The 22,068-nt window shown below is 36.8% G+C and overlaps 1 protein-coding gene across 1 annotated transcript in view; it reads right to left on the bottom strand.

Annotated features, from left to right (window-relative positions):
- Positions 1–22,068, bottom strand: part of TINAG (tubulointerstitial nephritis antigen) — a 46,703-nt gene that overhangs the window by 10,433 nt on the left and 14,202 nt on the right. Inside the window, exons 5-9 of the mRNA XM_065632618.1 lie at positions 21,934–22,057; positions 19,535–19,685; positions 11,612–11,792; positions 11,107–11,152; positions 6,256–6,361 (exon numbers count right to left, since the gene is read on the bottom strand). Coding sequence (XP_065488690.1) covers positions 6,256–6,361; positions 11,107–11,152; positions 11,612–11,792; positions 19,535–19,685; positions 21,934–22,057 — 608 coding nt within the window. The remainder of the gene's footprint in view (positions 1–6,255; positions 6,362–11,106; positions 11,153–11,611; positions 11,793–19,534; positions 19,686–21,933; positions 22,058–22,068) is intronic.

Genomic DNA, 22,068 nt, shown 5'->3' with positions numbered 1-22,068 from the left:
CAGCTTTCAGGAACTGAGACATTTGGATTAGGAAAAAATCCACTCCCAGCTATCAAGAGATAGGGATACCTCCTGAAGATAATTCATTCCACCTAAGTGCTGACCACAAACAGTGCTAACAAACTGGACTAATTTGTCTCTCTAATGCTATGTTTTCTATGTAGGCATTGCATATTTGCCGTCACCACACTGGCCAAACAAACTATGAAATCTCTTGGGCAAAAATACTGTCTTCCTATATACACAGCAACAGGATACAAAGATTATTCAGTCCCTTTCATCTTGACCTGATTTATTTTAATACCTAAGTTCTGCTTTCATAAAAAGCTCGCAATACTTCCTTCTCCAGACAAAAAGACAGTGGGACAGAAATACATGTGGTCTAAAGCTTTTCATCTCACTTTCTTCCCTGGACTTGGTTGTATAACTGTCATAGTGCTACCAGACAAAAAACGTATAGCTGTCACAGGTTACGTCCTATTCTTGGTGTTTTAACACAAAATACTAGTACTTTTTGAAGTACTTTCATCTGCTCAATTAGACAAATGTTTAGTTCTTGTCTTTTCTTATCTTTTATTAATAATAAGAATGTTGGAGTCACTGACTAGTGTCCTCTGCGAGATAAAACTTAGAAAATGGTTGCTGGAATTTGAAACTACAGTTTTGCCTGGACTTTTGAGCATGAGAGATGAGTCAAATTATCAGTGAGACAATAGTTAAATCATTCCCACAACTTTACTGCAATGAATTATATGGGAGACGGTCTCATTATTTTAACTGCATGAATCGTCATACACTGTGTATCTTGTGATCTTCTGGTGTATTTTTCTTTGCTGTAAAATATTTTGGGGTGTTGCTGTTTAATTTTAAAACTGTAATATCTGATGTTGATTGTCTGACAACAATAAGGCAGATTTTTTCCCTGTGAAAGAAAAAGGGAATTCAGCCCGAGGCTACTTTAGTCAAGAAGAAAATAATATGTGTCATAACTTTTGGTGGTTTAAGATGTTGCTTTGTTGTTATTCTGAGTCTAAGCTTGAGTGAGGACAAGTGAAGATAAAAAGGAAGAGAAAAACAGTGTCTTCAAAGCCAAAACCTGGGATGTCAGTAACAGAAATCACTGGTGTCATTTTTTTAACCTTTGGACTTTGCACAGGGAGTCATTTAGTTGTGTATTAAATCTTAGAGTGCTGTTGTTCTGCCTGGCTATCCCCTCAACATTATAATAAAACACACGTTTTTGCGTCACATGTCAATTTTGTCTCCATTGTTACGGCTTTTTTGTCTTAAGAAACATACAACCAATTTTTTTTCAGGGCAGAGATGTTTCAATGCTATTTAATCTTCTGCACTATTGAATTTAAAGCTTCCAGTAAATCATTGACAAAAATAGAGGGGAAATACGCTTCCAGTTAATGTACATCTCTCAATGTCATCTTGTGAAAGTCCTTTGCCATTTTGAGCACCTTCTGAACATCTGAAAAACTGTCTTGTTCATTAAACATTATCTAAGGCTTTTAATAAAATTATTCTTGTACCCTTCAAGCCTTAAGGTGACAGTCCATACATATGATTGTAGCCAAAGACTTGGGCTTTTGAGGCCTTTCTGAATTTTTCAGTGTCAGGGGATCAGCAGATACAGAGTTTTGAGTGAAGGTGTGGGTCAGATACTGTAGCTGAAGTGATGCAGAGGAAAGACTCTGAGAGAAGATTTATCTGAATAGTCTGCAAACATTAATGAATACTTTACTTCACTATGCCTGACTTTGAAAAGAGAGATTTTTGAGCCAGAACCATAGCTATTCAAGCCAATGTACTTCCTCTATGCTGAACAGACTTCAGCATCTTTACACCATAAAGAAATAATCCTCATGCTTTTTTCCCTGTGGAAACTACATTTCTCTTCTGTCATTTTTTCCGAGGTGGAACTAAGAAAGCCAGAGGTGTAGAAGAAAAATAAGTTTTAAAAAAAAAGATGCACAATTTTTACAGAGAATCTGCTATAATATAGACTTGACAGGTTTGTTCAGCAGCTGTAGCTTAAATATATAGATCTGAGAGATAAATCTGCTACCAAGTACATCTTTGATGTTAATTCAGTCCGCTTCTATTATTAAGAGAAGCTGAGGTAAAGACGACAGTTTCACATGTTAGTTTTCAGTCATTAGTCTTCTTAAAGTAATAGAGTGCAGCTGAAAAAGTGAAAATTGCCAAACTTTGACCACTTCTCTTCCTTAGTCCCATTTTCCATTGGCAGTTTCATTGTGCCCCTTTAGCTTGCTTTCATTCTGATATCATTATGAGTTGTAATTGTATGTGTATGTACACATAAATCCGTGTGTGTGTGTACATATACACAAATAAACACGTGCTAGACATTCTAAAGACACTGTCTTACTGTAGATATTATGTACCAGCTAGACAGTCATTTTGTTGTTTAAGCTACTTTATGGTACCATTACAAGTGAGACTCATCTAGTCTAACCTAGCCGTTTTAATGTTAGTTATGTAAGTCTGATGTTATCCCCACAGGTCCTTTTACAGTCATCAAAGAGAAATAAGATCCAACAAAGCGATCCAACTCTCCTTGAGGTGGATACCTAGGATAAAGCAGATGAATAGCCATGGAACATAAAGAGAACCATGGCTACCTAGCAGAGACATAGAAATCTAACTTTTACACATCAGAACTTAGCTGTTATGAATCCTGGTCTTGGTTACTTTTTCTGCTTACCTCCCTGTCTCTGGAACACAAGACACAGAAACTGCTTGAGAGATCGTACTCTAAATGTCAGGGGGGTCAGTCCGTCCTGCCTTCAGGTAAGTGAAAGCCCCATGATACTGTTCATACTGTGATCAAACGATATTGTGATAAAGCCCAGTCTGCTACCTGCAACACCCTCTGTGTGGCGGTTCCACATTCTCCTCTCCTGCTTCCATGCTGCTCTGTCATTTCCCATTCTCTTCTTAAGCCTGAGGTCACACAGTACCTCACTGGAGACAGACCTATCTGAGCTGATTTTATAAATAAGAAGCCTTCAAATGACAGAAAATAACTAGCAATTTCAAGTTGCAGAACAATAGAAGCCAGTCAGTACATTTATGTTCCTCATGATCCAGCGATCAATCAGGCAGTTTATATGTGCATTTCTGGTTTTGCGCAAATAGCTCTTGAAAGCTTAACCAAAATTTATTTCCATTTTAGGACTCCAATACCTTGTATGTTGTACAATTCACAGGCAGCTTAAGGCATTCTCAATAATGTTTCTAAGAGATTACAAATATCAACTCAATATGGTCATTCCTTGTTACGTCTGCGTTTTACAAATATTGAATCTCTTTTACAGAAGGGGTTGTAAATAAAAAATCAGACTACAGTAAACATCAGTCCACACAAAACTGCATTTTTTACTTATGCGTGACCATGTCTCTGCTCCTTTTCTCTCTCCAGGAACCATTTCAGTTAAGCAGAATGCAAATAATCATCAATATTTTCATTTGAAATCCAACTTTAATGAGATTCTCGTGAGTTTTTCTATTTAGGTCAAGGAGTTTGTATTATCTTTTGCTCAAAACAAACACACAAACACACCACCCAGGCTATATGTGAGTGGAAAATAGCTACATATTTTACATTTACAAAATTAATTCAGACTAATGAATGATATGAAAAAGTGATAGCTTAATCCTGAAGACATTAAAATCTATATAAAAGAGTGTGTTTTATACTTCATGGTGCAGAATCACAGTTTTATGTCTGGATTTATCATTGCTAGAATTTCAAGTACACCTAGCCCTTGGCTCAAATAGCCTTCAACTTGTCACACTTTAATTTTTTTTTACAGTTAAACAACTCTAAATATTTTTGTATAGCATAACCTTGGAGGTCAGAACACATACATTAGACATAAATGCATGGGTAATTCTTTATACTCTTGGATCCATTGGATACTTCAGCAGTGTTCGATGAAAGTCAGTAAGCAAATGTGTTTCCCACTCCTAAACTCTGAACCAGGCTGAAGTTTCTTCAATATCATCATCTTCAGTTTTCTTTTTTTAATTATTATTATTGTTTTTATTTTCCCTTCACTTCTCATGTCCTTCTCCAGTATATCAGACCACTTGGCTTTTCTCATACTCAGTGTTTTACACTGACCGTTCAACACAATCCTCTGCAGGGGACTGCTGGTCTCAGTCAAGGCACCCAGTTTTTTGCTCATGAGTAGCCCCTTGCCTATGGGCTGCTTTCTATTCCTTGCACAGTCTATCAGTTCCCATTTAAATCAGCATCCACTTCAGCACATTAATAACCCTCCTCTCTCCCTCCTCAGCCACCACTTTGTCCCCCTGTGCCATTCTGGCTTAATCACTCACCTCTGTACGTTATTCAGCATGTATCAGAGGCAGCACATCTGGGGAACAGCTGTCACCACCTGATGCTTGCACCAAGCATGTTTCATAGCCCGTCCATTTACCTGCACTCACAGCCTTACAGCAGCTCATCCCTGAACTGGGGTATTCAAATCGCATTGCAGATTTCCCTGTCTAATTTTAATGGTTTCTCGTGGCCCATTGGATATATTTTAAGCACATAGACATAAACCCATACACACCAGCTGTCCTGCATAAAGATCTTTTCCTAATTCAGTCCTCCATTTTTCCATGTAACATTTCTTTCTTTCATTGCTTCACAACATTCACTAATGAGCTACTTCAGGAGCTTTTATTCTGCTAGTCTGAGTCAGTATTTTTCCAACAGTATAGGGTCAAGGATGATCTTGCATAAACCTCCTGCTTCTCTTCACTGCTCTGCCACTATCCGGCATACTCTTGTAATTCTTAGCCAATGGTATCCACAACCATAGGCATTTCCATGTCCTTTACAAGGATATCTTCTCTAAGATCACAAACACAAAACGCACTTTATTTCATGACTTTATTTTCTTGAACTACATGTTGAAGATACTCTCAGCAATCTTCCTAGCACAGACCTGAATCATTTATTGGTATTCTTGGTGACCCATAAAGCATTTGCTTGAGACTCTCCAGTCATTTCTCTGTATAACTATTCCCTCAGTGATTTAATAAATTCATCCCTGCATAGTCCTTCCATGTCAAAGAATAAAGCCCCTTGGCATGTTCTGTAATGTGAGTGTATGCATGGTAAGATACTTGTCATCTTAATATAGTGGCACTGTTCTACATTTGAGGGGAAATCCATTAGTGTATTATGTACGTTCTTCTGCAGCAGTTTCAGTCCTGGGTGTGTATTTCTTGTGCTTCCCAAATAAAATCTGTAGCATCCCAGCAGCTGATTTCTGTTTGGGGTGCAGAGAGCCCAGACTGCTATGCCCATGAGCTGTCCTTGTTACCTAGGAGACCATTTGTCCTGGTTTTGGCTGGCATAGTGTTAATTTTCTTTCTAGTAGCTGTGTTTTGGATTTAGTATGAGAATAATGTTGAAAATACAATGAAGTTTTGGTTGTTGACAGGCAGTCAAGGACTTTTCAGCTTCCCATGCTCTGCCAGGCTCACGAGAAGCTCGAAGGGAGCAAAGCCAGGACAGCTGACCCAAGGCTCTTCCTTACCATATGTCATGCTCAGTATATAAACTGCAGTTGGCCAGGGGGCAAATAGGGCTGCTTGGAAACAAATGGGTTATCGGTGACGCAGGTGGTGAACAATTGCATTATACACCACTTGTTTTGTATATTCTATTATTATTTTCTCTTCCTTTGCCATCCTATTAAATTGTTTTTCTCTCAACCTGTGAGGTTTTGTTTTGACTTTGGGGTTTTTTTGTTTGTTTGTTTTTCCAATTCTGTCCTCCATCCCACTTGGAGCGGGAAGTGAGTGTGCATCTGTGTGATCCTAGTTGCTGGCTGGGGTTACACCACAACACCACTGACAATTTTTAATGTTTCCTTTTGCATTCTGCTTGGTGGCATGTTTGGATGAAATCGTGTACTCGATGTGTACATGGAATATTTGTAAACACTTGGCAAAACATTTTATTCTATAAACCACTATTTTCAAAGTTTTAGAGCAAATGTTAGAGTAGATTAAAAGACCATGGGTCTATACCTCTTTCCAGTGCTCTCAGACACACGAAAATGAAACACCAACAATCTTATGTTGGGGGTTAACAGTGTTGCACCTCTGACAGTGAAATCTTTGTGTTCCAAACCGGTCATTAATGTTTTACTACGTTCGTGACTGGCAGAGGAAAACGGTAAAAGAACATGTTTTACTCACCCCAGGAGTTTGACTGAATGAGTTTTCCATCTAGATCCTGCTTTCTGGGAATGTCTGTAGATTCCTTCTTTGTAAAGGAAAAAGTCTTCATACACTTTCATTATAGCTAAAAAACAATAGTGAAAATCAGGACAGTCAGCAAATATTGCTTCTATTTTTGTTTGCTCTTTGCGTTTTACCAGTGAGATTTTTGTTGTGTGTTGGACTGTGTGTGTGCATAAGCGTACTTTGCAATTACACTAAATTCACTAATTGCTCAGAAGTTCCCTGCTATGAGTGAACCAAGGGAAATATTCCAACAGAATTCTCTCAAAAGTTTCTTTTCAGGTTAATTTGGTTTCCCTGTCATGGAAACTCCCTGTCATGGACTTCTTTTAAACAGTAAGAAGAAATATTGTCTCATGTAGGCTTACATAATTTTTCTTAATTCCAGTAAAATCCAATTTGATAAAATAAATCTTAAAGTTAATGGGTAAAATCCTCAGTTCTGACAGGCATCTGCATTTTAAAGAAAAGTATTTAAAAGACAAGATATATCCTGTGAGATATGGTGGAGTGATACGTATGCCTTTTTCTGAAACTCAGATAGAATTCATTAAGTACACCACAACCTCCTTATGGAAAACTAGATTTTCTGTGCATATGTTCATTCTGACTTTCAGCTAAGATTGGGGAAAAAAACTTTGTGTCCATGAAAATGTAAGGCCAAAGGGCTGATGAACTGGAGATTTTGTGCAAGAGAATGAAGACTACGATTTTTATTTTATGTCTCTTCCTGTTTTCCTGAGAACATCATTCACTTGTTTTTTAAATAAAATGTTTTGTGTTTCTTTTCCACATTTGTTCTGCCATCTTAGTACCATTTTCTTTGCTATATGGTGGGACACCAGATCCAGAGAAATGAAAATATTTTCCAGATCTACATTACCTTTAGATTCCAATGAATCAGAAGCATTAAATACAAGCTTAACTCCAACTTATTTTTAGCTCATGATTTTAACAGTCTTAGACTGCCACACAGCTTGGAACATGAGAATTAGTTTCCTAAAGTCTTGCATCTTGGGAGTCCCATAAAGTACAAGTTTCCCTGACTTTTAATGTGGTTGGAGCATTTATAACATATATGCCTGGTGTAGATCTGCAGTATCCAGCAAGGTGAGTTCATGTTGCAGTTTTTTCTGTCTGGCATATTTTCAAATATTTTTTTTCTACCTGAATGTTTTCATAAACTTGAAGGAAATTAACTATCTTTATAACCTCTTGACCTCTATCATACTTGGCTGAAAAGAAAAAACATTCACAAATTTTAGGGGCTGAAAGAGAATAGCTCAAAACATTACCAAATGAGGCTATTTGCCCAGGAATCCTGGCTAAAATCGTACTTTGCTAATGAGGTTTCTTGCATAAAAAATCAATGCAGATAGCAACACATGGGGAATAAGCAGCCATGATGTTACCTAGGTGGCAAGTCTCAGGGAAAGCTATATCAATTAAATCAGAAAAAAAATTAAATGCTTTCAATGAATACTATTGCAGCTTCTGCCAAACTGCCTGCAGAACCAGAGCTCACATATATTGACAGCAACAGTCCAAGTGGAAAATAGCAAGTGGGTTTCTACTGCACGTTCAGGACCCCATTAGAGCTCTTTGCAAAGGTTTCCCTGCTCTCTACCCCAGGGTCTCCAGCATATGGAGCCAGGAGCTCAAGTCCTGGGCATGTCCCTGTACCACTGTGTAAAATATCAGCTGCTGAGGTTTCTGAGATGCAGAGGAGGCTGTGGAGGGAGAACTTTAAAGTGGTACAAGTGAACATAAAGGGGGAAGAAGACTCACACCGGCCTTAGTGCAGGTGAGAGTGTCAGAGGAGAAGTGAAGGGGATGAGTCATTCAAAAAATTGCTGTAGAGGTTTCCCTGGATCTTGTTTTGATGCCTTGGCCAAATGGAGGCAAAGAAAAATGGGTGAGTGCCAAGACTGCAAAATTCCCTTCTCCCATGGAAGGTTCGATGTTACAGGATCTCATTTATCATTGGGCTGAGGTAGGAGAAGGTAGTCTCATTCTAAATCACATTGTTCTTTGAAATCACGGTCTATATGTTCAGTTTCAGAAAACAATTTATTCTTTATGAACAACTCTTAATCAAACACACATTCTTGATTCTGTGAAGAAACATCATACCTGTATTATTTCCACTGAAATGAAATAGAAAATTTTGAAGTGTGTTTCCTGAATAACTTTAGTCTATGTGAGAGAATTTTATCTATGATTGCCTATTATGTCTACATTTAGTGTGCGTTTGTATATATGTATGTATATATTTATATCTATATATGTAAATATATATACTTATGTATATATTTTTTTATATATGTAAATATATATACTTATGTATATGTATATATCTATATATATACCCTGCAGTCAGGAGTAAAATAATAGTACAGTGTTTGGAGTTAATTGGGGTGGCTACATGAAATATAGAGTGAAACGAGAGATGATAATTTGAAGTTAAGAACTGAGATATTTGTATTTATTCAGTTACTTTATCCTGATATGGACCATGACTTGGACAGGATGAGATGATCACATGCCACCAGTCAACTATGTTCCCTCCCACGTAGAAGAGACTTTGCTTTTTCTAAAATGAATGGATTAATTAGTAATTAATCAGAAGAGGTAGCACTTTTCCTATGGTTGACTGTAGCTCATACATGAGCTACTTCAGCCATGCTGAGCTCTCAGATCTATGCATATAAATGCAGCAGATTAGAAGATTCATTCCACCATTCTCTCCTCTGCATAAAATTCTTAAATAAGAATTTGTGTCTCTAGGACACACAAAGATACAAAAAAAAAAAAGAGTAAAAAAAAAAGTTTTGCCACAAAAGAATTAAGTCTAGTACTGTACACCGATGTAGCCTAGTTCTTTTTCCAGATCTGTTTCTTGTGTCAGAAAATTAAATACTCCTTTTTTTCCAAGATCATGATAGCTGTAGGGTCAAAGCTTTGATGTATTGCCATCAGTGTGTTTGCTTTTCTTTTGGTTTAGACTGACTAATGTGACAGAAAGTATTATTTTTCTACATCAGTGCTATAACTACCAGAGTACTTCCTAAAGTCTATTAAAAAAAAAATCCATTTGAATGTTTTCAAAGCATTAATGAAACTTTTCTATGTTTATTTGAAAATGAATTTTTTTTAAAAAAGTAATGTTTCATCGTTTGCATCTGAAAGAGCTAATTGCTCAGCTCCTGTACTATATAAAACAATGACGCATGTCTGAGAGAAATTGTTATTCAGACTTGAAAGCTATATGACAGGAAGTTTTTCATTAAATTCTTATGCCTACTGTTTCACAATTGCTAAAAATATTTTTATTTTCTTAATTTTGAATATGTACAAAAGCCCAAATGCACAAACAGAATTACTTTCTTCATCATGATCTTGAAAGGATCTTGAATGTTTTCCAGCTATTAAACATTACTTAGTATATTAGAAAAGACTGAACATAAGCACTTTGTAAATTCTTGAGGAATGGCAAGTAAATTAATAATGAAAAAAGTCTCTTTTAGGAGCTGAAGATCATTTGCAGGATGTTTGGGAAAAAAAAAGCGTTATATAGTTTTAAAATTAGAATTATGCCCTGATTGTATTTGTAGTACAAGAAGATAGAAGAACAAATCAGTGACAAATTATTGGATCATAAATGTGCCTCATTTAAAAATCTAAAAAATCTAAACAATTTAAAAAGCAAAAAGAAAAATGGAAAGTATATCAATCACTCAGTGATATACTGTCTCAGTTATACAGTGTTCTTCAGACCTTGATTTTCCACATACAATATTACCTTAAGCTGATACAGGCACTTTCTCTGAAAAAGCATCGACATTTCAAAAACTTATATGACTTTTTGAGTGATTAAAACCTAACAAATGGCTGAATATGTGATTTTCTGTGGAAGATTTTGTACTGAGAGATTAATCGAGCAAACTGTGTGTACATGGATTATGAACGCAATATTAGAGAGCAGCTTGAAATTCTGTCTTGAGGATCCCAATTTTTTCATTTTCTTAAAACCTGTGGAAAATACCGTATTCACTTCTAGATCAAATGCAGCATGGGAAAGAATATTTTCCTTGAGTAAACAAACTTAGGCAGAAGAAAAAAGACTAATAGTATTGATCTTGTTAAGTCTGAAATTGTAACTGCCCACATAAAGAGCTTTAAGAAGTAATTTCAACTCTGTGATGCACTGGAATGAATTAGATCTTATAATCAAGACCATTTCAATAATAAAGTGGAGGTTATCATAATTCATTATATAGAGGGCAGCTGAAATGCACAAGTATCCCTCTACAACTAACGAGAGCCTTCGGACTATGAAAGGGGAAATTCTGGGAGTAATCCAGCACTGAATGATTTGCTGGAGGGCCCGTGAGCTGCAGCGTTGCCTTGAGAGGAGAGCAGGCTTGGTGGGTTGGCCTCGGCCAGTGGGAGAATCAATCCCAGCTCTAGAGAGAAGAGCTTTGCTAACATTTAACTCCCGCTACACAGCCTCAAATTGCTATTTCATCCATGAGCAAAGAACTTGTCATGGGAAAAAGGCACATTTCCAGCACACAGATTTTGTGCAAATTTTCAATAAATCCAGCTCAAGGTCGTTCTACTCATTCTGGACTCTTGATGCAGAAGAGCTGCCTTTAGGGAAACTGCTTGCCCACCAAATGTCCCTAGATGAACTACAGTGCATATGTCTGGCTTGTTCACTGTGGAATGCAATTTGTGTTTTCTAATATTTTGATAAAAGGCATTGCACATTATGCATATTATCAACTTCCAAATTTACCATACCTTGTACGGGTCCTTTGTCCATTATTTCCTTCATTATATTGGTTTCCTGAGGGGAGGTGAGAGCAGCAGCAGAGAGAGTAAGGGAAGACAGACAATACATTCTATTAAATAAAATTAAAACTCATACTAATTTATCATTGTATAAATATATATATATGGTATAAATGTACTATTGTACTTGTATTTCTGCTAGAGAATATTTGGTTTACCAAATGAACAAAACTTTCAGAAACATGTTTAAGAAGCACTAGTGCACAGTTATGACTGCATACTTTCTTTTCTATCCCTAATTTCTGCAGGACCACAAAGCAGCACCTTTAAAGAGGTGATGTAAAACTGAGAAACAATAAAGAATTCAAATTCTTCTGAAAACATAAGAACAAGATAAAGGAAAATTCACAGCTTTAGTCTTCAAGTAAAGTGAACATATTTCTACATGCCAGATAATTTTCAAGTCTCAAAGGAGAAAAATTGGTGAGATTATGGATGAACAGCATGAACTTACTTTTGAGGAGACCCTGTAGTGAGAGGCACACCGGTATAACCGATTTGATTTTTCTAAAGCATTGGGACATGGCCCATTTGTATAGTTTTTTCCATATTCACTTGACACATAACAGTGATTTTCACCTGATGGCTCCAGGTGATTTTTCCAAAATGATGGATAACAAGCATAGGATACAACCCTGTTCAGATATTTAAAAAAAAGAAAAAAAGAAAAAAAGAAGCTTACTTAAACATTTTTTATTTTTGCAGTTTTATTTCAAGGTTTAACTATTTTACAACTGTTGGATTTCAAGCATAGAGTCCCCCATTCTTCAAAAGTGTGAATGTCTCATACCTTCAACTGGAAGGTGTTTGCTTCAATTCTTACGCATTAAGTTTATGATTAAGTTTCAGTTGCAGTAGTTCTCTGGACTACTGGAAAATGTGTTTCAGCACTTGTCATCTCATACATTCATCTCATTAATGATGCGTGAATGTTCACACTGAATGAGATCAATAAATTACCAATGTTGTCAACAGGATCTATCTATCCAAAATGGCTTGTGAAATGTGCATAATTGCATCAGAGAATTTTTAAGGGAAATGAACCATTTTCTAGTTTTATCTACATTTTCTACAGGAATGCTGGTGAAAAGCTGCAGGTCTTTTTATTTCTTTTAGCTAAAAAGTCCCTGAGCTTCTATTTTCCTGACAAAATAGAGAACATTTTCCCACATTTTTGTGAACATTTGTTGAGATTTAAAAAATTCTATATTAATTTTTTAAAGATTTGGGTAAAAATAACTGGTCTCCTGTTGGAATATGAGGAAATGCAGTCGTTCTTCCTAAGACAGGCATAACCCTCAGTGACTAATACCAATACCTTAATTAACACTATCAACAAAGTTCTGCAGGGACTCTACCTCCTTAAAAGAGAACAGAACCTCTACTACTTGCAATACGTGGGAGTGAAGTACAGGTGAGAACATAGTTTTTAAAAATGTTGAGCTCAGAGCTTTTGTAAGTTAATGAACAATCCAACTATAAAGCAGTACTAGGGAAAGCATTTGGACCGGGCCTGGTGACAGGGTTCATTCATCTTCAGTCACTGAGGAAAAAAAATTAATTCTCATGAGTGAAGTTGGCAGGAGAGACTTTGCCCAAGTTGAAGTACTGACAAAATACATGATGTAGAAAAGGTGAGATTGGGTAAGGATCAGAGAGGTGGGACTTATTGCAATTTTATGATTTTGCTATTTTGCAGTAATGCTCAGGCGTTTATGCTTACAAAGTTGACATGAGTATGGGTATTTGCTTTATCTGTTGTCTTCATTTTCCCATCACACTGCTCTTGACAGGGTTAAACTCGAAGCTCAAGTATCCAGAATTAGGCTGAACTCAGACAGTGTACTTCCAGATAAAAGGAAGCTGAGGCAGTTGCTGCTTATTGACAGCAGTGAGCATCTCAAGGAAATAAAATGGCAGATTGTGCCATAATATCACAGGAGTACGCGTCTGGTCTCTACGACACCTGAAAACACCATGGCTATTTCTTAGGAAAGTATCTACCTCAAAACATTTTCTAAATGCTAAGAGAGTTTTCGCTTATTCATACACCAATTAAATTTTTCCTACCACTTGTAAATTTGCCTTAAAGCTTTCAGTTTCAAGGTTTTAGAGTTTACTTTCATGAAATATGACTTATTTTAACATTTTAAATGAAATTCTATGTTCTACGAAGATGATAATTTAAAAATATTAAGTCCGGTAATCACTAGGCAGTTTGTATTCTAACAAAGATTTCAAAACCCCAAAAATCCGTTTATGAGGGAAATATGCAACAGCAAATGTGTGAATTGTATTTATTATATTAAATTAAACAAAGACAAATCCTAGAGTAACAAAGAAAACGTCATCTGTCCAACACTTTCTCAGTTGCAGGCTTCAAAGACCTGAAGTCATTTAACACTGATGTCAGTCCAGTGGTTGTAGAAGAGCTGTGATAACTCTCCTGAGACTTAAACTCATGCTAATTTTGGATTTGCAAATCTCCAGAGTGCTAAATCAAAGGAGCTTTGAAGCACAGGTTAAGAGCCCTCATTGCATCCAAGTATGGAGAAGGGCAATGAAAATAAGTATTTTCAAGGAAAGGTAAGGAGTGGTTTTCTTTACCCTGACAATACATCAAATGAACTGCTTCTTCATACAGTAAGTTTTTTTCTTTCAAGTAGCTTATCCTGAATTGTTCAGCCATTTTGACTGTTTAACTAACTCAACATCCTTTTTTCTTCAATAAAGTGAAGCAAACAAAACGTATACTTAAAAGGCACTTACTAAGAACCTGAAATACTCAAATAAAGGGACTCTGACTCCTAGTTTTCTACATTATATTGATACATGTTTCCAAAACAATATACACCTCTCTGTGATAATGCCATTGAGGCCTATCAGAGGGTTTCTTTTAAAGATCATAATTAAATAGTTCACTGATGCAGAATATTTTAAAACAGGTAGTCCTATAAAGAGGATATGCATTTAAGTAACTCACCAATTATACTGAACTTACTGAATCTGAAGAACTGAAAACTGTATTTCTAGCCAATATGGAGGATAATTATGTTTGCCTGTTTCTATTTAGTTGTTAGGATTTTTAACATATGAGCACCTATATGCTTCAGCTACTTTGGATAAAACATGGTGCTTTCCCATTAGCATCTGGTGGTATAAAAAATTGACCCTGAGCTGAACGTCTTTTCGCTTAGGAAGTTCTTTCTGCCCATACTAGACCAACACACCCAAGAGCTGCAAAAAGCAGTAATTCTGCCTACATGAAAAAGGCTTGTTCATCTGAAGTTGTTAGGCTGTTATTGGTTAGGTCTTCAGTCTACTCACTAGCAACCTCTTTAATCCTTTCTTAACGTCTGAAGGTATTCTGGATTTCAAGATTTCCAATAGGAAATGGTAAGTATTTAGGTTAAACACATATGAGGTTTTATTACTCATTTTAAAATTTAGTATGTTTTGTTTCTATTGCTGCATAGAAGGAAATCTTTGTTTTATATCTGTCTCTATATACATAATCGTTATAGTCACCACTGCTGACCAAATTCCAAAAGAAATACAGGATTGATGCTGAGTGTAGCCAGTCCTGCAAGGCAGGTAAGTTGGGCAAACAGACTCCTCAGAGTGTGATCTGGCATAAACAGAGCAGGAGTGGGTGGTTGCAACCCAGTTTAAGGAGTGGTATGAGACCTATTCCTCAGGTGCACTTCAGAGACAACAGAGGAGAAACTAATTCCTGGGATAGCGATTTTTTCCCCCCCTTCTTTCAGTTAGATTGTCCCACTGGAGTGTCATAGGTTCTGCATGGATGGGTCTTACTTTTATAGCATAGAGGTGAAGCACCAAACAACGCTATGTGTAATCCAGACACGAGAACTCATTCTGAGCTAACAGTCACTTTTGAGTCTTTTCACTAACCATAGTTTCTGCAGTCATGATTAACATAATTTGACAGGTCTTTGCTGAAACAGAGTTTGTACATGCTGAAGCGTCAGCACAACAGTAAACATCAAACACTTTTCAAGGAGAAGACCTTGCCAGAAGAGTCAGTGAAAAAAAACAGAAATAAATGTTAATATGTTTATGTGCACATATACATACAAATCTACATAAATACTACTAGGAGCAAGCAGCACCCAGGGAGAAGTAGCAAAAGTCTGCAGTGTGTTCATACATTCTTGGTAGAATTAATCTGAAGTCATGTTTATGTGTTCAATCTAATGAAAAATGTTGTGTTTTTACTGTATTTGTATGTTTGAATTGTGTGATAAGAACATAACCTAAAACATTAGATTATGTTATTAACAAGTTGGCCAAAACTAATAATACCCTTCTCATACCCTCAATTGCTAAAAGCCCAAGGTACGAATCAGATCAAGCCCTGATTAGAAGCAGTATTTGCATTCGAGTGTGCAGCCTTTTTACTACTTGAAAATGAAATGTTTCTTCCTCATTCTTAAAGACTATAAGCTTTTAATTTCCTTTAGCAGATAACATAGATGTTTCATACCACATTGATTCCACCCAAATTATGGCTTGTAACTGAAATGTCTAAATACAATAATAATTAGAAATAGAATACAGATTTATTCTTTAATTAATGGAGGAGGACAGAAAGAGAGAGTGAGAGTCCAGCAGCAATTCAGCTCCACTTATAGCAGAGTTCACTGTTAATCGGGTGCTCAGTGATTCTGAAAAGTCAGGTCTCAGCACTATCTTAACCTCATTGAGCTTTATGGAAGTCTTCAATTGGCTTCACTGGGGATAGATTAAACTAGCACTCAATTTTCCTGAAAATCTATCAAAAACCTGAGATAACCACACTTCAGTAATCAGAAAACCAGAAGCTTTAAAGCAGCATTGTACACCTGCTGTGAAAATTTACAATCTCATACAGAAAATCAATGTGCTTTTTCCTTATTTCAGGGTATGGAGATAATGAATAAAATGATTGCAATATACTGACACATAAAAGTCACCTGATATTGTGAGGAAACAAGCACTATTTAACAGGGCTTATTCAAAAAACACTTTTTGCTATAAATTTCCATTTTTTCATTGTCAAAGGTAAAGGGTTATGGGTTATGGGTTTTCAGCTATAAAAATGATTCAATTATCAGTTCCAAAATTTTGTGATGGTTCTCACAACTGCCCTGCAGATTGCTTGCTCAGACAGCTGGGAGTGCCTGGTGAATAACATGATTTGTTTCAGATGTCTGAGCAATAACGTAAGTACTTGAGACTTTGGAGGCGAAAAGACAGTTCACAGGTGTGCTCTGGTGAGCTGAGGTGCCCTGTCTGTTTTTTTCCAGGCTTCCATCAGCCAGAAAGCTTGCTCATTCACACCACTTTCACACTCGCGCTCTGTGGTCAGTCAGGGAGCAATCTTCTCACTACTACATTCATACACCAGCACGAGCTCCTGTGTGGGTACACCTGGGCTGATAACCAACTGCCTCATACAGCTTCAGCCTGCCTTGCTTTCCTTGTAGAAATAAGTTAACTCTTGTATATTTAAAATGTCTTTGCAGAACAGTCTGTGTCACTAACCACATTTCTTCAGGTAAAAAAAAAATAAAAAACCCTACAGCTTTCTGGTATAGGAAGAATCTTATTATGGAATCATGGTGGTTATACCTGTACAGGAATAGCAGTCAGAGGGAACAGAAGACTAAGAGGTTGTCCTGTTGCTGTGTCCTTTAGAGCTTTTCCTCTAACAATAGCTTGCTCCAACTGTTGTAGATATAATACTTATTAAAATATATCTCTCATCTACACTGGAAGTTCTTGTGCTTCTATCCTTAACATGGCAGGCAAGCAAACAGTTTGGTGAGAAAGTGGTGTACTTACTTTCTTAAGAGCATGAGCTACTGATCAAAAGGGGGCTGTGCTACTTACAGAAAAGTGTTACTTAAAATGTTAAGCTAAAACTTTCATTTCTTCGTGAAAGAAGCCTTTGCTTTTACCCACACGAGGTGCTGAGGTGGAATCTATTACTGTCCACTGTAATCACTGATCTAACAGGTCTCCCACTCAAAATCTAGATCAAAACTAGTTTAGTATTTAAACCCTGAGACAGAAAGACAAAAGAACACTTAATGTAAACTCTCCCCATAACAACACAAAATCCTTGTCAGATCAGAAACCATTTGGTACACTTGAAGAAAGCAGAATGATCACTTTATATACTGTGTCCATGTGAATGACAGCACTTTGATCTTCATTTGGATCCCCAGGCTGATGCATCACAGCTGACATACTTTCGCTCTTTCCATCATTGGTTTCTTTGTTGCTTTTTTTTAACTAAAATTAAAATTTGTCAGACAGCATACCTGAGATCTGTCTATCAGTATCAGGTATACCAAAGACAGAGTGAGGGATGAGAGTGTAGGAAAGTGAGAGAGGAAATAGATTTTGGTATGGAACAGGAAGTAAAAAAGTATTTCTCATAATGTGAGAAAAAGTGGAATTTAATCATTCAGTGTATAAAATCTGGTTATTGTAAATCCTCCTGGAAGCCATGAAGTTGAAGGAGTTGACTGAGAACAGGCAAGACAGATTTATCATACCAAATTATGTCTCTCCATTATGAGATGATCTGACTATGATGGGATGACTGGCTTCGTGGAGAACAAGAAAAGTAGTGGTTATCATTTACCTTGACTTCAGCAACGTTTTCAGCATGGTCTGCTGTAGTCTTCTAGCTCAGTTGGAGAGGTATTGGACTGAATAAGTTACTTACAAAGTCAGTAACTGAACTGGACTGGCACACTGAAAGGTCAACAGATCAAAGCGACTGGTGTCTGTCTACTAGCAGCATTCTTTAGGAGTCAATGCTGCTGCAGCAACACTGTTTTGCATCTCTATTAACAATCCGGGCAGTGGGACATAAGGCACCCTCAGTAAATTTGTGGAGGATGCCACATTGGTGTGGAATGATTAGTATGCAGGGTGGCCATCCAGAGTAATGTCGGAAAAATGAGCTGGCAGAAACCTCAAGAAGTTCAGCAAAGGCAGAAGCCAAATCCCGCCTCTGAGCCAGAAGTTCCCATTCAGCAGCAGTGGCAGGACACTGCCTGTGTAGAAAGCAGTTTCACGGAGAAGGACCTGGGGTCCCAACGAGCAGAAAGTTGAGCGTGGATCAGCAGAGGGCCCTCTCAGCAAAGGTGGACAATCTATGCTGGGTTGTGCTAGGAAGAACATTGCCAAGACATTGCGAAAAGTTATTATCTCCTTCTAATTGTCACTTGTGGGGTTACATCTGGAGTACTGTGCTCAGTTATGGGATCACCAGTAAAGACACCGACAAACTGAGCAAGTCCAGTGGAAGACACTTAGGGGGCTAAAGCACATGATATGCAAGGAGGGTCTGAGGCAGCTGGATTTGTTCAGCCCAGAGAAGAGAAGGCTAAAAGGAGTTCTAATCACTGTCTTCAACTACATAAGGAGAGGTCATAGAAGAGACAGAACAAGACTCTTCTTGGAGATGCACGGTGAAAAGCTGAAAGGTACCAGTCACAAATTGTACCAAGGAAAATTGCTGTTTAGATATAAGAAAAAAGAAAGTTTGACCACAAGAGCTGTCTAACAAAAACACCTGCTGCAAGAAAGGTTGCGGAACTTCCATCCTTGGAGATAATCAAAACACCATCAGGAGCATGGCCTGAGCAGCCTGATCTAATTTCAGAGTTATGCTTTGAGCAGGACATTGGACTAGGTAACCTTCAGAAGTTCATTCCAACTTAAATCATCTGTGATTCTATGAATTATTATGTGTAATTTAAAAAACTTGTAACTGCTCATGTTAACTTTGCTTAGTTTGACTCGAAGGAAGAAGCATCTACAGGTATAGTCCTTGCTAGTGTGTTGCATTCTGGCACAGTCTTGGGATGGGATCACTACAATTTGTTTTATAGAAAGGTGTTTGACCATTTTGAATATTCAAAATGTTGTCTCATGCAACTGGCTGCTTACTCATAGTTGTTTAATGTGAAGAGCCTGTATCTCAATAACCTTAGAATTTTTGAGTCCGCTTATGGTGTCTGACATAAAAAATCCTTTCTTGTTTGTTTTGCTGTTAGAGAGGCTAACATTTCCCCAGTTGTGTTACAGATAATGCCAACATCTAGATTGAACAAGGTTTAAATGGGAGCTAGGTGGCTGCAGAGTTTTCTCACCAAGAGCTCTCATTCAAAATAGTTTTCACTTATTTCTTCGGGAAAGCTTCATAGTTTCTGGACTTCATGAAGGTAATTTAAAGAAGGTGTACATGAGAGATAGGGATAGTCCTGATGAAGTAATACAGACCTAAATGCCTCTTTTTGAACTTATGCAATTTGTTCAAGTTAAAATAATCTGAACAGACAGATAAAATATTTACCCATGTGTTTTCAGGTATCTCCAAGCACTATCAATACTTCCACCGTTACATCCATGTTGATTCCCGGTATCACAAGAGATCAAATTCTGAACAGAAAGGTTATCTGTGATCTGACCCTCAGAATGAATAGTTATTCTATCTGCCGCAACACCTGTTTGGAAAGAAATTTTCTGTTATCAGAAAAAAATAATTACTCACAACTTCATGCTGGTTATTGTGACAGAGGAACTGAAATACATCTGTATTTTCTGTCTGTGCAGATATCTTTACAAAAAATACATAAGTATCCTGTACACACTTTAGAGAGAGAGGATGGCAAAACCACAAAACATCATGAGCAACTTCGCTGTAATATTTCATATCCCTAGATTTACTGGTTATCGCAAAGTCCCACATATCTAATCATCAGATGAGGCATTTACATTATTTAGTCTGATAGTCTTTACCATGTTTGTAAATGCATATTTATCTCTGGTTAACTTCAGCAAGCAATACAAATACTTTCCCACCTCTCTAGAGCTGAATCTCCAAATGTCTTTTCATTATTTTCTACCTTTCCTTCCTTTATTAGAGGAAAAAAAAAAAAAAAAAAAAAAAAGAAAAAAGTAAAAAAAGAAAGAACAGTCCTATGAAGAAGAAACATCAAACCTGAAAGTATGTATTGTTTTTACTGGAAATAATATTTGGAATTGTTCACTTTACCGTGTAAATGTGGGATTCATTGGACTTCCTTCCTTTATTGAAGGAAATTCTTCAGAGACAGACACCTTAGATATCTGAACTCAATCAGATAGTCATAATTCTGAGTACTAATACGTTTATACGCTGATTTAAAGGGAGACTAGGTTAACTGAGTTGTAGGTGAAATTTAAACTACTTCTTTCTTTAATGGGCGACAATGAAAGAACTAATTGCCAATCCTAGTTGTTAACCTGTGCTTAAATTAGCACTTAATTTTTGAGCCTAAAAATAATTTAAAAATAAAATAAATAAACAAACAAAAACCCCCAACAAAACCAAACAACAAAAAACCCCAAACAACAACAACAACAAAAACCCACAAACTGTCAAAATCTAAAGCCCCATCAATATCAACACTGACTTCAGTGAAGTTTGGACAAGACTTCAGAAGGGTCAATCTGCTGATGGCAGTTGACAATGACTGTGCTCAATGATTGTGCTTTTGTGAGGTGTCACATGATAATTTATTTTCATAGGTGTAAAAGCTTTTCACTGAAGTGTTTTGGAATACTTATAGGAATTACTCACGATAAGAAGAAATGATACAGCAGTGCTCACCTATTCATTGAGCAACAATTAATCTTACAAAGGACTGAAAATTCAGACTGAAAATGTTAATGCACCTAAAAAGCATGGGAAGATATCTCATAATATTTAGCATTGAAAATAATTATGTGAATGAAAATCAGAAGATTCACTTATCAAAGGGAAAATTTAGACTGAATATCTGGAAAGTATCTCAGTGAGCTTTGTTCATGTCTGCAGTAATCTGTCAAGAGAGCTGTTAGAAGCTGTCTTGTTTTCTCTTTTAAAATAACACTAGAAAAGATGTATTGGTAAGAGAGTGTGTTCAGTCTGGCTTTGGCAGGGAGCTGAAACTACCTGACCTAAGTGCTCCTTTCCTTCTCTTACTGCTGTGATTTGAAGTGGTAGTTGCAGAAACCTGAAGCTGTGAGGACCCAGTGGCTGGATCAAGTCATAAAGGTTGATTGCATGGTTTTTTTCTCTCTATACATCCCAATATGTATTGAGATTTATTGCAGTGTAAGAAAAATGAATGTAACTGATCACTGTAGCTTCTTTGAAGAAAGTGACATGAACATTTGTGTTCATTTTTCGTAAAAGCAGAGGTTGCAGCACATGAATTTGAATTCCATTACTGAAATTTCTTTGCTTACAGAATTTGAAAATAGTTTCTTCCGCAAATATCTGAGGAGTTTCAGGGTTTTCTTCTCATAAAATCATTAAAAATATCATACTTAATTTACTTCAATAGCAAGGGCTGGACAATGGCAAATGTATTATGCAAATATATAAATATATAAATAAAACATAAAGCCTTCCTGTTTTAAGTTTCAAGTCAAGCATGTAGTTGTGCAAGTAAGGGATGCAGATTCTTTAAAAGCTACTCTACCAGTTACGATAAAGTGCATTAGGCAATTCATTCTCTACTTCCTGTCATCAAAAAACCTCTCTGTGTTACACAACTTTTTAAGTTTTTGGAACAACTTAGAGGGAAAGCTGTAATAATTTTAAATGTTCCCATTTGCTGATAAAAAGTGAAGAGCAAGATGAAATTCCTTCATTACTAGTCACTACAAATTTTCATTATCCATCTAACATACAATGACAATTTAAAGATAAAAAAAAAAATTTACTTGCGGTTGAAAAAGCCCAGGATGCTCCACAGTTTCGTTGATCCAAAGGATCATGAATCCACTCAGGCCACGCATAAGTGGCTGCAAAAAACACAGGAAATTTTTCTTCTGGAAGTGAGCTTCCCTAAAACAAAA

This window comes from Caloenas nicobarica, chromosome 3 (assembly GCF_036013445.1).
Source record: "Caloenas nicobarica isolate bCalNic1 chromosome 3, bCalNic1.hap1, whole genome shotgun sequence".
NCBI classification, from domain to species: domain Eukaryota; kingdom Metazoa; phylum Chordata; class Aves; order Columbiformes; family Columbidae; genus Caloenas; species Caloenas nicobarica.
This window is presented reverse-complemented; position numbering and strand designations above follow the sequence as displayed.